The sequence below is a fragment of the Bos javanicus genome, chromosome 1 (assembly GCF_032452875.1).
Source record: "Bos javanicus breed banteng chromosome 1, ARS-OSU_banteng_1.0, whole genome shotgun sequence".
Lineage (NCBI taxonomy): Eukaryota > Metazoa > Chordata > Mammalia > Artiodactyla > Bovidae > Bos > Bos javanicus.
Window position 1 is genome coordinate 74,382,574 of NC_083868.1, and position 14,968 is coordinate 74,397,541.

General features: G+C 36.9%; 1 protein-coding gene across 1 annotated transcript in view; it reads left to right on the forward strand.

Moving 5' to 3' along the window:
* Positions 1-11,874, forward strand: part of ATP13A5 (ATPase 13A5) — a 116,514-nt gene extending 104,640 nt beyond the window's left edge. The window contains exons 27-30 of the mRNA XM_061412700.1: positions 2,176-2,381; positions 6,954-7,042; positions 9,327-9,407; positions 11,023-11,874. Of these exons, the coding sequence (XP_061268684.1) occupies positions 2,176-2,381; positions 6,954-7,042; positions 9,327-9,407; positions 11,023-11,283 (637 nt within the window). The 3' untranslated portion in view covers positions 11,284-11,874. The remainder of the gene's footprint in view (positions 1-2,175; positions 2,382-6,953; positions 7,043-9,326; positions 9,408-11,022) is intronic.
* Positions 11,875-14,968: the final 3,094 nt, after the last annotated feature.

A 14,968-nucleotide genomic window follows, 5' to 3' on the forward strand; every position in this document is an offset into this window, starting at 1 on the left:
AGCTATGTGGAGTGGGTGGGAAAAGATCTCCACATTGGCTCTTGATATATAGATGTAATAGTTACTTGACTGGATGAATATATTCACTCCCCGGTGGTTTGGATGTCATATAAACCAGAAGTTGGCAAACATCTCTAGTAGAGGGCCAGGTAGTAAAAATTTTGGGCCTTGTGGGCTCTGTGGTCTCTGCTGCAACTACTCAACTCTTCAGTTGCAGTGAAAAAGCAGCCAGAGATAACATATAAACAAGTCAGTGTGACAGTGTTCCAATAAAACTTTATTGACAAAACCAGGCATCGAGTCAGATTTGGCTGATGGGCTTAAGTCAACAGGCCCCTGCTATACAAAACAGATTTGTTTATATTAGTTTCAGTTTTTCAAATGAATGTTAAAATTAAAATATTTGTTGATGGTATCAGTGTTTTGATTTTACTGTAGGCTCAGGGCAAGTCTCTTCACCTCCCAGGGCTTTAATTTCCTTAACTATAAATAAAGTGTAAGATGAGGTGAACTTAGATGCTCAAACTGTTTTTTTCTGACAAAGCCTGCCCGATCTCCAAAAGAGAAGGGCAGAAAGAGCTGATCTTTTTGGAGTAGGGCTTGTACAAATTCCCCTTCACTCTTCTGTCATCCTGAAGGCATTAGAGCCCCAGGGATCAGCGGAGAGATGGGAAACTACAGAATGATGTCTAAGATTGTCATTTAGAACCCAAATTCAGCAATTCAAGTATTACTTAGAGTATAGAGTTCATTTTTCTTTCAAAACCAGATTTTTCCACAAATTGGAGCACAGGTATTCAGAGAAGTAGCCTTCTGAATGAATATAGGAGGCAACCTGGGGTAACCAAAATGGTGATGGATGGGTTGTCCTGCCTTTGTCATTAACCACTCAACTGTCTTATCTACAATGCAAGTTGATTAGATTAGAAATATTTTGGTGTTAAACTCTGTAATTCAGGCCCTCTAGTCTACCTATTCCCTTTGGGCTAGAAAGCTCTGTGACTGTTGATCGCTTGCTTCATTAATGTATTTATTCTGCAGGCACCAACTGAATATCTACTATATGCAAAGCACATCTGGGAGCCTAGGAAGTCTAGGATAAGACTTATGCCTTGCATTTGAATTCACAATTGAAAAATGAATTTTATCTATAAATAGTTGTAATAGTAGCAAAAAGTTTGAAACTAAACAAGAAAGCCGATGAAAACAAATTTCTTTGTGGGTTTGATTACTGAAAAAATGAAGATTGCAAATGGATCAGTCAACACTGGGCAAGTCCATATCTTAAATATTTTTCTGAGAAAATATGTGGCATCACTGTGCTAGGTGCTAAGAATTTGCTACATATTTGAGTAAAACAAACAAGCAAAGGGAAATAAAACCAGAAGTAAAATTTCACATTCAAAGAACTCTCATCCCAAGAATGGAAAATAAAAATATGTGAAGGAATAATTGCAAAACAATGAGCTAAATGCATCACTAGAGAGAAGACTGAAGGGCACTAGTTATGCTCACCACTGAATGTAAAGAGTTTCAGAGAGAAATAGGATGTCTGGACTCAGAGGTGTGCAAAAGGGGAAAAGGAATATTCCCCTATGATTGGAGTATAAGGAGCATGGGAAGTCTGGCAAAAGATAAGGCTGGAAAGGTTGACTGAGACCAGAGTTTGAAAGTCTTCTGGGCCTGCCTGAGAAGTTTGAGTTTAATTTGTTAGCAAAACAGAAACACAGACACTCATAAGCAGGAGATTGTTCAAATCCTCATGGAGAGGTTTTGGTTATGTAAGGACAGTGGGTCAGAATAGGCAGATTCCAACTCAGGACCCATGTTAAGAGATTTATATCAGCCCACAAAAGGAAACACACCACGCACGCATACATACACATAGAGTTCATATGCTGTGAATTGAAAGGAATTTCATAGGAAATTGTCATCCAAGCCCTTTCAAGACAGATCATTTGTTCTAGATAGGCTTCTGGACAAAGAACAATCTTGACTTCCTCTGTAGTTTATTTCTGCCTTGCCACTGCAAGAGGTGAACAAAATATATCCTGGTAGTTATTTGCTGGAACAGCTTGCAAGGTGAGGTCCCTGGGTCATGATTAGTTAATTTTTTCCTACTGGCGGGATAAAGATACAATGAAAGTTCCATAAATGCTGGTTATTCTTTTCCAGTAAGTGCTTTCTGGACAGCCAGAGTAATTTCTCAACAAATGTGATGAGTTTGTCAAGAAACAGGACGGGAAATGGAGCATTGGTTCCTGGTTCAGTTTTAAGCTTTGAAAGTACCACACTGTGGCCCATCACCACCATCAACTGTATCACAACAGCATTTATCTTTTCTAAGGGCAAGCCATTTCGAAAACCTATCTACACAAACTGTAAGTGCGAAGTTTTTCTTTTCAAATATGTTTTTTCTACTCTCCCACTATCCCCAGAATTGCAACTTACTGGTGAAGTGATTGGCTGAGAAGGAAACAATTGCAATACTCTAAAATTGAGTACTGAACCATAATTATCACAGGTGGTAAAAAGCCCAAGGGCGGAAACACGTTTATGTGCAGATAAGCATGTGCTGTATTGATTAGTCATGACTCATGTCCTAATTTGAGTATTATTAATTTATTCATACTTTCTTTTATGTCTCTTAGTAAATATTTGTGGCTTTCTCCATTATAGATCCTATGCATTTATTTTAAAAACAAATCTTCTGCTTTTTGTATTTTTTTATATAGTGATTGACTTTTTTCCATTATATTTTCTAATCAGTGATCACAAATATATGTGAATGATATAGTGCTGTTTATAATGTTTATTTTCTACTCAGAATCCTTTCTGAATTTTGCTATTAGTCTTTGCTCTTTGACTGTTCTAGAAAGGGAATTACTATCATCTGCAATTAATAATGTTCCACAGGGAATTTCTTGATAGTCCAGTGGTTAGGACTCTGCTCTTCCATTACAGGAGCCACGGGCTAGATCCCTGGTTGGGGAACTAAGATCCCACAAGCCGCACTGCATTACCAATAAAGAAAATAATGTTCTTTCTTCCTTTCCAATAGCTATAATGCTTATTTATATTTTCAGTTTTAGTGTACAATCCAGAATTTCCAGGACAATGTTAAGTACTAGTGGAAGCAGCAAATAGTTCTACTCCTTCATAAAAATACATCTAGTAATTTTTCACTTGTAAATACGGTTTTGAATATTGGTTCAAGGTGGGCCACCTCATGTGAAGAAAAATACCTTTCTATTTCCATCTATTTTGACCTATTGCTAGAACACGTTACATTAATAAACTTATTAAATATTTCCATATTCTTGAACAAATTCTACTTATTTGTGGTGGATTTCACTTTTAGTAAAAGGAATCCTACTGTTTTTTAATATTGCTTTTAATATCTGTATTTTGTCTGGGATTGGTCTGAAGTATTTTGTGTTAAGAGATTTTTTTAGGTGTTGATATTAAGACTTCAAAATTCTTGGACTTTTCCTTTCCTTTGAAAAATATTTTATGGTTAGAAATAGTCTATTCTTTCACTGTTTATGAGAGCCCAGTAAAATCATCTGGTTCCAAATATTTTCATTAAAAGAATTAATTTTTTGAAAATTTATTTAGGTATCCTCTTTTTAAACTGTTTTTTAAAATTAAAAAAAAATTTACCCATAATTCCATTTCATTGAGATTATTTTGTTTTAGGACAGGGTTTTGATAATTTTAATGCCATCTACAACTTTTCATATCTTCTCATATTAATTATGTTTTGTGCACTGTGTTCATTTATCCTTACCAGAAATGTACTTTTACTGGTTTTCTTTAAATAAGCAGCTCTCAGATTTAATACTTCTGTATGTTTTCTATTTTCTAATTTATTCATTTTTGCTTTTCCCATTTTCCCCCTCTTCTTACTTTCCTTGGAAAATTCTTTAATGTTTGAATTGATTTTATAATCCATATATTTTCTTTTATTCTTATAAAATTAGCAAAAACATCAAGACCAATAATTATAGTTTGGGTTACATTATTTACATTTTCATATGTCTCTTATTATGACTTAATTTCCTCTTTGACCCACTAGTTACAAGAATAGTGGTTTTCAGTTTTCAAGTGGGAAAGGATTTTGTTTTCATTCTCTTACTACTCTTTTTCTTAATAGCTTCCAAATGGACTTAGTTTCCTTTTTGACTCGACAGATCTTTAGAATTTTGATTTGTATGCGGGGAGATATTTCCTTTAAATTTAGTTACTAATTTCTAGTTTTATTGTCATGATCAAAGAAAATCTAGCCTGTAATATTTCTGATCTGGAAATTTTACTACAGTTTTGTATATCACATGTCATAAACTCTAATTTCTAATTTTCAAAAAGAGTCATAGATATTAGAGAAGTAAGTCTCATTCTTATTCCTAAATTAAAAATTAATTTATCATATAAAACCAGTTTTAGCAATTATATTATTTACATGCTTTCTGTTTTCATCCCCTCCCCCACCATTTTCTTTTGTATAGCTGTTTTGTCAGAGGTTTTGAGAGCATGCTAAAATCTTGTTTTAATTACAGTTTTTACAAATTTTTTCCTGAATTTCTTATTTTTGTTCAAATTTTTCTGAATTTTGATATAGTATCTGATAATGTCCCTGGCTCCTGTCAAAACAAATCAAGATTCTATTTTTGCAGGTTACTATTTTTTTTTATTGTAAATATATTTTACAAGGAGAATATATTATATTGGCTAGTACTTTAATTTGAATAATAGCTGCAAAGTCATTCTAAATATGAGTTAATTAGAGCTGAACTAGTTACATCATAGGGACTTAAATTTTGTGGGTAAATTCAAATCCCTATGTCAAACATAACTGGTAATTTTAAATGAAAAAAGTTTTTTATAAACATATTCTAACAAACATAATCGTATAGTAAATCATACACTCTCGAGGTTACAAGTCAAAAGTTCTCAGAATGGCTGTTGAAATACACAATTCTATTTTAATGTAACAGAAAAGTCTTTACCTTTTTTAACAGTCTTTGACAGATCAACTTTGTGATGATGAGCTATAGAATAAGTACAGATTTAGTTTTTATGGAACAGGTGTGAATATTTCTTAAGCCTCTTCTTGCTTGAGAATAGTCTATAATGGCTTACCCAGGGCTTGTCTTCCCAAATCATCTGTGCAAACAGAACCCCATTCATTCCAGTTTCCTCATCATTAATAATTAATTACAGGAGGGCAACATTCACTTCAGTTCTTTATGAAGTTGTCCAATCAAAGCTGAATTAAAGAAGAGAGCCTCACCATTTTGTTTCCCCTCTGCTCATTTGTGCCCTAGCCTGGTCTGCTTTTGGACCCCTAGTCTGAGAGCAGTGTGACGTGCACAGTGCTCAGCCCACTTTCAGTGAGTACTTCACCAGGATGGACATTTGGGGCATCATCTTCTTCCCAACATCTGGGTCCTTGGGACTTGGAAACACTGAAGGAAATTAAAAATCCACACAGCCACCTCCTAGGGTCTTCTCATCACCAATCTGCTCAGATTGCTTTACTTTAGGAGATGCAGCTCCCTCCTTTCTTCTCTCTGCCTCACACACCGCTCAAGCAAGCATGGGTATTCTTCTAAGAGGTGTTACATCTAGTTATATATGTAGAGTGAGGCATGGATGAATATGAAGGTGAGTGTAGGTGGTGAGGATTAAACAGAGCTCTTGTGGCTTCAAAATATAGGGCCTGCTGTAGCCGGACAGTTCCTCTGATTTCTGTTTAATATAGATCTATGCAGAGTTGGGAGCCCATAAACCATCAACACTGGAAGAAATGAGGTAGAGAGAATACAAGAGAAAATCTAGCTTGTTTTTAAATGTTGAAGACCGTAAGTATCATATCACAGCAACACTGATTAAATGCTGCTGTTTAGGCCTGAAGGTGCTAATCCCATTGAAAAGCATATATAAAGCACTGTCTACAAAGTGCCTAAAAGCTGATGGCCACAAGAGGGGATAGGGGTGGGGAAATAAGGACAGGGATGTTGGCACTGTGCATCCTGAGAAATTGAGCATCCCAAAGTAAAGCCATCTGGGCAGGCTGGAGAGAAAGAAGCCAGCAGATATGCATGCTAGTTTCTCACTTCCACTTCCAATTGGAGTCTCAGAGAAGCAGATCAAAATCCCTTTCAGGTGGTTATAACATACTGAATATATATATATGAAGACCACGCAAAGCAGAGTGATAAACACCATATGAAATAAAACTTGGTAAGGGAGAATTGGAGAGTCTTTAAAAGAAAGTGGTATTGGAACTGGGCTTTTTAAGAAACACTGGGAACTTGCCAAGACTGGAAGACTACCATCTACACAGGGTGTTTTGTGAACCAAGGCACGAAAGCTAGAAGGCACTGGGTCTCTGTGAGTAGCAGGTTTATGGTTTAGCTTTCCCAGAACTTAAGGAAGAGCAACCAGAGATCAGTTTAGAAAGGCTGATTGGAACCAGACGCAGAAGGCCTTGAACATCAATCATTCAAGACCCTTGTACTCTCTTCTCTAAGCGATGAAGAGTGAGGTGCCACTAAGAAGACTGACTGTGTAAATAATTTATTCATGAACGACTCACTAGACCCGAGGTGATAAAGCATCAGGAACTCTCTGGTGACCATTTACATAAGCTGGTCACTGCAGGGTTTCCCAGCCCCAAGGACTCCTCAGTTGAGGTAACTTCCTCATGGAGTTTACTGGAATATATTTAATTACTAACTCTCTACACTCAGCCTTTCAAGGAAAGATTTTCAAGATATCACCTTTGTCTTGTAAGCATTAGAACACATTTTAAAACATATGAGGATATATCAAAACATCTAAAGATGTATCCAGTATTTGCCCAACAAAGATAATTGATATTGAAACATGTGCCAAATTACAGGAAACATTCCCTCAGCATCTAAAAATAATGTTTGCTGTTTCTTCAGATATATTCTCATTTTTGCTAGCGTCTGCCTTGGGCCTCACAATTTTCCTTCAGTTTTCTGATTTTCAAGATATATACCGCGGAATGGAGGTATGTGGAATCCGTGACTCCTATGTGCAGTGGGGCTGTATTTGCATTGTATTGATAATTTACAAGTCAGTTACACCCATATTCTCTCTGGTCACTGAGAATTGTGAGGCTATTTTCATTTACTAGAAGAGCAAATAACATACTTCTATCTCACACACGCTGGCCTGAGTGTTTTCATATTATTAGTATCATCAGTTGGGTCATTTATTCTGTTTATACCTGGAACACTGTGTTTGGATGTTTTATTCTTCTATGTTATACTAATACGATGAAATTAATGCATTAATACAATAATTAATCCTCCAACTTTAATTTTTTAATCATATAGTATAAGTCCTTTATAATGTAGTTGTGAAAAGCAAGAAAATGTTGACTGTAAGCCAGTCATATTCTGTCTGTAAGACACTGACAATGGGCGGGGGGGCTTATTTCAAGGGTTAAAATTAAATTTATTAATAAGTTATTGAGCCTATTTTTGGACCTAGCATTGTAGGAAAAATAGAAAGACAAAGATTGGCTCTGGCCCTCTACCTACAGTTTAGTTCCAAAGATGAGCCATACCCAGTGAAGTGATGGAATGGCCACCTGAGGCCGTCCATGCTTAAAGAGAGTGTAAAACAGAGAGAAGTGGGAAGGACATAGGGAGGAGGAGCTCTCCCTGGGGCCTGTGGCTTCCACGGGAGGCGTCATACAGGAGATGCAACTTGATCTGGTCTGGAAGGATAGGTTTGACTTTGCTAAGTAGGAGGTAGGGATATTCCCAACTAGGAGAACAGCCTAAGCACAAGCAGAGAGGGCTGGCCCAATCTCTTTCGTTTTAGAAATGCAAGAGAATGTGGAATGTCCGAGAGGAAAATCCAAAGCAAGATTTGTTTCACAGACCACCTAGAAGGTTAGCTAAGATTGAGCCAGTAAGTTGTGGAGTAGACGTGGATGTAGGAAGGCAGACAATGATGGTTCAACACTATGCCGAGAGCAATGGGAGTCATTGAAGACATCAGAGCAGGTTTTTCAGTGGAGCACTTAAGACAGATTCGTTAGATGACAGCAGGAATGCTGTGTGTGAGAGAAGACAGGCTGTGGAGAGAGAAGCAGTTAGGATATGAAAACCCAGACCATTCAGTCACTTACAAAGCATTGTGAAGCTTCAGAGTGGGCTTGGCACTGGGGTTACAAAAACGAGTAAGATGTGGTCACTGCTCTCAAATAGCTCAGAAGCTAGGAGGGGAGAGCATCACAGAAGATAACTCCAAAGTGATGTGACAGGTGCCTTCCAGGCCAAGGCATGGAGAAGTGACGTCCCAGATCAGGGCAGTAGCAGGATGCGGGAAAGGGCCAAGGGCTCCACTACCATCTGACCCACTGCCGGATCTCACAGCCCTCTCCAGGCCACCTGCTACCCAGCAAGCCTATTTCACATCCTGGAGAAAGGCTGTTTCCACTTAGAGGAAAAATAACATGTTGTTACTTTAAATAACCTATGAGAACAGGAATAAGAATCAAAGGTGAGCATTTAAACATTATGGAGGGTCTGTGGTTTTAGTCCTAAACGGAGCTCAGCCTCTACATAGTCATCCTACATTTTAGGGTCAAAAAAGGAATTTCATAATTCATCTTTTGCTATGGATGTGTCTATAGGAAGTTGTAGATCTCATACCTATTCAATAAGTGTATTTGGTGGTCAAGGGTACTCTCTAATCCTTAAAAGGAGAGAGACTGAGCCAGTTCAGCTTTCAAGGCATTAGATTTAGGGATGAGAATATTTATTCAAAAATTATTCACCAAGTATCTATCAAAATAAACTTGAACCTCTGTCTACCTTTATTTCTTTTACTCATATGTCAATGTTACTGAACGAATGAGCTCCAAGTAGATTTTGCTTTGGGAGCATTAGAAGTAATAACATCATTAGACGCATGATTTAATCTTTCTTGTATTTGAGAAGATAAAAATAAAGAGAGAGAACACAGGCTCCAAAGCGTCCTGTCTCATGTCTTTGATCCAGGGCACGCTGACTCCATGTTTATCATCAGGCAGTGGAGGGAGCACTGGGCGAGAGGCAGTCAGACTTTATTTGAATTCTGACTCTGCCATTTATTTCTTGGTATTGAATCCTAGGGCAAGGTATTGACCTTCTCGTCTGTAAAGCTGAGAGAGGAACGTCTACCCTCTAAGCCCAGAGAGTTGTTACAAATATATATAAATTAAATAAGAGAATGCAAAGTATAACGTATGCAAAGTATAACGTATGCAAAGTATAAAGGTAGTATTTCTTTTTCAACAGTTTGTCCCGACTGTAACATCATGGAGGGTTTCAGTTTTGGTGGCAGCTCTCACCCAGTTCTGTGTGGCCTTCTTTGTAGAGGTAAAGAAGTTTCTGTATGGCTCACTATCTGGGGGGAAGGATAAATAAAGGGCTGACTCTCAACAGATGCTCATTGTTTAGAGCAACCACTTTTATCCCCCAAAAGTAATAATTATTAAGTGTTTGTTAAGTGTTCTCTTTGGGGGAAATGAGAATGATTTAAAATTCTTTGAAGGCTGCATAGAAATGCTCTCGGTATCTGCAGTGTAGGAAGCAAAACATCAAATTAGCTAATTTTGTCTCACATGAAGGCCTTATATTGTACTTTCCCAGAAGTCTTAATAATCTGGTAGACTAGATCAAATGACCTTCCAGCTCTAAAATTCAGTGAGACCTTTTAGTGTGAAGAACTGTCTAGGTGGGCTTCCTTAATTAAGAGAGAAGGGAAGCCATTGCTCATTCTAGTCAATTCTTAACCTTGAAGGTCTTCTATAGCATTTCTCTTCTACTCAGTGTCACTAAATGAATTTACCTTCTCAGTGAAAAACTCAGGTACTATTTTTTAAGGGACAGTTTAAAAGAAAAGTTTCATGAAGTTCCTTGAGAAAAGGTATCAGCCAAATTAAGAAAAAATATGTGTATATACAAATATTCCATGGTATACAATGCATGTAAAATTTCTCATACTCTTAAGGAATTCCATTTCTGAGATTTCACTTAAAAAATAACTTAAAAAGACAGAAAATTTTACATGTATGAAGATTTTCATCATAGTATTATCTAGTGATAAAATATTAGAATCAAGTGTTTCAAAAGTAGAGGTGCTATTAAATAGTAATATAGAAATTTGACTAAATGTTATACAATCATTAAAAATGATTATTGAGAAGATGGTAGCTACAAACTGTATATGACAGAGGAAGTGGAATGCAATATTTGAGCACTTCTATTACTATAAATGCATAAAATTGTGTGTGCTTGTAATCGTACAAAAAAGAGAACCCCCAAAATGGAAAGCAAAGGGCCTCCCTGGTGACTCAGTGGTAAAGAATCTGCCTGCCAATGTAGGAGGCATGGGTTTGACCCCTAGGTTGGGAAGATCCCCTGGAGTAGGAAATAACAACCCACTCCAGTATTCTTGCCTGGGAAATTCCATGGACAGAGGAGACTGGCAGAGCCTACAGTCCATGGGGTTGCAGAACAGTCAGACAGAACTTAGTGACTAAACAACAACAACAAATGGAAAGCAAAACCCATTTGATTTTTAGAGTTCATTCATTCATTCAACAAACCATTACTTGATGCCTTCTTTGTATCAGGGAGCGAGTAACAGTGATTTTTTTTTTCTTTTCTTGATTTTGAGTACATTATTTTGCTATTTCATTCTAGCAGTAAAATAATTCTAAGTGACTCTCCTGCCAGAATTGAACTAGGAAATCTGTGGAAATGAAAGACTGTAAGCTTTTGGCAGATTTCTATGAACACAAGCTCACTCAGTTCTCAAGGAAATGAACCCAGGAAGCTGCTAGGCTTCATGGGGCTGCAAGAAGTGGCCAATGAGCATAAATAATTAGCACATTTAGAGAAGGTCTGGGGGAACAGGGTAGCAATGAGCAATCTGGCTGCCAGGGAAAATAGGTGATGGTTTGATTGTCTTTTCCACCTGATTTTCCAGGATGCCATCCTTCAAAATCGAGCGCTCTGGCTATGGATCAAGAAAGAATTTGGAATCTATTCTAAAAGTCAGTATAGGATCTGGCAAAGAAAACTGGCAAAAGATCCAACCTGGCCTCCTACAAACAGGACAGATTATTCAGGCGATGGCAGAAATGGATTCTACATCAACCAAGGCTTTGAAAGCTCTGAACAGATTCCAAAAGAAAAACTTAATTTGGGAGGCCAAACCACAGAACAACATTTCTGGACCAGATTGTAATCAGAATTGTTAAATAGCATCCTCCTTTTACCAGAATCTAAAACATTGTAGAGAGGTGATAATAGTCTACCCTTTTATTTTCTTCCTCCATCTGAAGATTCAAAGTGCATTTCTCAGTGCATTGAACCTTGCAACAAAGGACTTTACATATGTTTATTTTGACCTCATCCTCTATCATTAAGAAAAATAATGCATTTTCTAAAGTATTATTTTTTTTTCTAACAAATTTTATTCACAATGCATAGCATGACTTGCTTCAAATGCACAGCTCTTTATGGTAGTAAAATTAATAGTATGAACATCAATAGAAGAAAGAAAAAAGAGTTTAATTTTGAAAGTTTCACCAATGTATTTGTATCTTTATCTACTGAAATAAAAGAATCTATATATTTAAAAAAGCTTCTCTCAATAACTTGTCACACATTTACTTAATCTTATATTCGCCTGCAAAGAACATCTATGCATATATCTTTTCTCCAGGTCACAGAATTCTTCTTTTTGGTTCTTTATATGGTTTTAATAGAGAAACAAGAATTGAAATTTACCTCAGAAACTTCACCCCTGTTGTTAAATGTGGAAGTGGAGAAAGACGGAGGTGTCTGATAATTGTTTATAACCTTGGCCTGGGCACAGCTAAGCAAACTCTACTCAAATTGGCATCTCCCAAGTATATTGCTTTGGGGCTAGTGAGCTAGAGGTTCCAAATTAGATCACAAAAATAATAAAACTATTAAAATGTAGTTTTCACTCTTAAGAATTATGGTACCTTTATTTGCTTTTTATTACTGACAAAGAAAAATATCAAGTTCTAACTCTAAAAGTTGGCCCAGACTCATCATTGCTCATCTGAAAAAAAATCAATCCCAGGGAAGGAACCCATAATGTTTTTATCTACAGCATGACAATTCTCAGAATATTAAACAACCTTAAGTTCCATTTCATCTTTTCATAATCTAAATCAATTATTAGATGCACATTAAGGATCACAAGAAAGGGTACATCCTTTACAAATACGTTCTGCACATTATTACCTTTAACATATATCAACCTCACTGTGACCTTGAGAGGATATTTATTCCTAGTGAACATTTTAAACTACCTACTACATTTTCCTTGTAACCATAAATCTAATTTTGCTAATTAAATGGATCTTTAATGGGTCATAGGCAATTAGCTAACCAGTCCCATTCCTTGAGTGTCAATTACATGCCTAATACTGTGATATATGGATTCAATCATGTCTTTACAATTATGAGATCTTTAGGATTGGAAAAATGTCTCAACATTTTAGCAATTCATTGCTGTAAATAGCACCATACACTTTGTTACACAGGCCAGCAGCATAAATGCAAATTCCTATGCAAACAAGCATTTTATATTTTATTTGCTTTTTAACCTTTTCTTGGATACACAGCTCTTGGAGAGTGATAATTTTTTAAATATGTCTAATTTAGTGGATACCAATAAAAGAACAAAACATCAAAAATATTTTAGCTAAAGATTAAGAAATATGTCAACCTAAAACATACAGCAGCTCAGGTTCCTTGAGCTGACATAGCTCTATTTAGTAATTTGACTTTTAGAATGAGAGGATTCAGTTGATACTCTAGTATATCTAGATAGCATAAAAATATTTTTTAATCTTTTTTCAATAAGTGTTTAGCTTCTCTCAGTTTCTTCTACAATCTATTAGGTGTCTGATAGGTGATACCTTTATTTCACACATCTCTTTGAAGGTGGGGATGGGACAGGATAAATTTGGTCTCTACACTAGACTTTGATTTAATCTAGTCTAATTCACTAAAAATACACTCAGAGAAATGTTTACTAGTCTTGGAAAAAGATGTTCGATAAAAGCACAGTGAACATGGCCACATATAAATGGACAGGCTGAAGCTGCCCGTCACCAAGAGTGGCCGTTTTAGGGGGAAACTGACGACTAACTTTGTGTGCTTACCCTTAAGGCTGAACATTACTAGAGTCCTGAACACTATTCGTGAAAAAATGAATCTATGAATTTAATTTAAAAGTGCATTTGTAACAATTATTCAGTATTGCTAAGATTGTCTTCTGCAGTGGGCATGTCCAGCTATCCAGAAGAAGTTTGATTTAAGGATCCTGAAAATATCCTCTGAGTTGCCAGTTCCATTCCCTCTGTCACAGGCAGTGTGGTAATTGCACCACACCCAGGTCTCCTGCTCAAGGCTAAGATTTGTCCTCTGCAGTCATCTTTACTAAAAAGTAAGCATATCCTGTGGGATGTAACACATAAAGCTGCTGCCAGTTCTGCTCAGACTTGACAATACTAGGAAACAGACTGTTTTTTTTTTTTCTTTTTTAATGTTACTGTTACTTAAGAGTAGGACATAATAGGAATAAGAAATTGAATTTAGAATAAAAATGAAAGGGTAATTTTGGATCATGCTATCAGATAGAAGACACTATTCCCAGAGGAACAGGGGAGGAAGACAGAGTTTTGGGGTTTATCTGGAAACAGAATTGGTGCCATAAGAAAGGGAAGGGATTAGTCAGGGAACAGGAAGAAAGGTAGGGTCTCTACGGGCCCTGATGGAAGCACATGGCCGTTTCTTGTTATCATTGTTCTTAATCCTACAATTAGATTGTACAGATTTTCTGGCCCAGGAGTAAAATCAAATCAGTTTACTATGTCAAAGACTTTGAGGCAGCTGTTTTGTTACCTTTATCTACCAAAGTTTTGTTTCCCTCCCTGCACCACAACACCCCATATTTACTTAAACATTTCCTTTATTTAATGTCATGCTTTTGGCCATGATACAATAAAGATGTCACTGACTAGCAATGTGGTTTGGAGGGTAATGTTATAATATCTGATATAATCCCAGGATAGAGAGACTGTCATCCATTTTTCCCCATCTGCTACCAAACAAGAATTCCATTGGAAAGGTATTAAAAAGTTGTTTGCTTCATCCAACACATAATCAATAAAATGCAAGAATAAAATCATGAGTCTCTCCCTGATTGAAAAAGTAAAAGTGTTAGTCAGTCATGTCCAACTCTTTGGGACCCCATGGACTGTATAGCCCACCAGGTTCCTCCATCCATGGAATTCTCCAGGCAAAAATACTGAAGTAGGTAGCCATTCCATTCTCCAGGGGATCTTCCCAACCCAGGGATCGAACCCAACCTTCCTGTATTGCAGGAAGCTGCTTTACAGTCTGAGCCACACTCCTTGAACCTCTAGTAAAAGCCATAAAAAGTAATATAGGATATTGTTTTCTAAATATGGCACCTTAAACCTATGTTTAATGATGTCTTTACCCATCACTTCATGGGAAATAGATGGGTAAACAGTGGAAACAGTGTCAGACTTTATTTTGGGAGGCTCCAAAATCACTGCAGATGGTGACTGCAGCCATGAAATTAAAAGACACTTACTCCTTGGAAGGAAAGTTATGACCAACCTAGATAGCATGTTCAAAAGCAGAGACATTACTTTGCCAACAAAGGTCCATCTAGTCAAGGCTATGGTTTTTCCAGTGATCATGTATGGATGTGAAAGTTGGACTGTGAAGAAAGCTGAGCACCGAAGAATTGATGCTTTTGAAGTGTGGTATTCAAAAGACTCTTGAGAGTCCCTTGGACTGCAAGGAGATCCAACCAGTCCATTCTAAAGGAGATCAGCCCTGGGTGTTCTTTGGAAGGA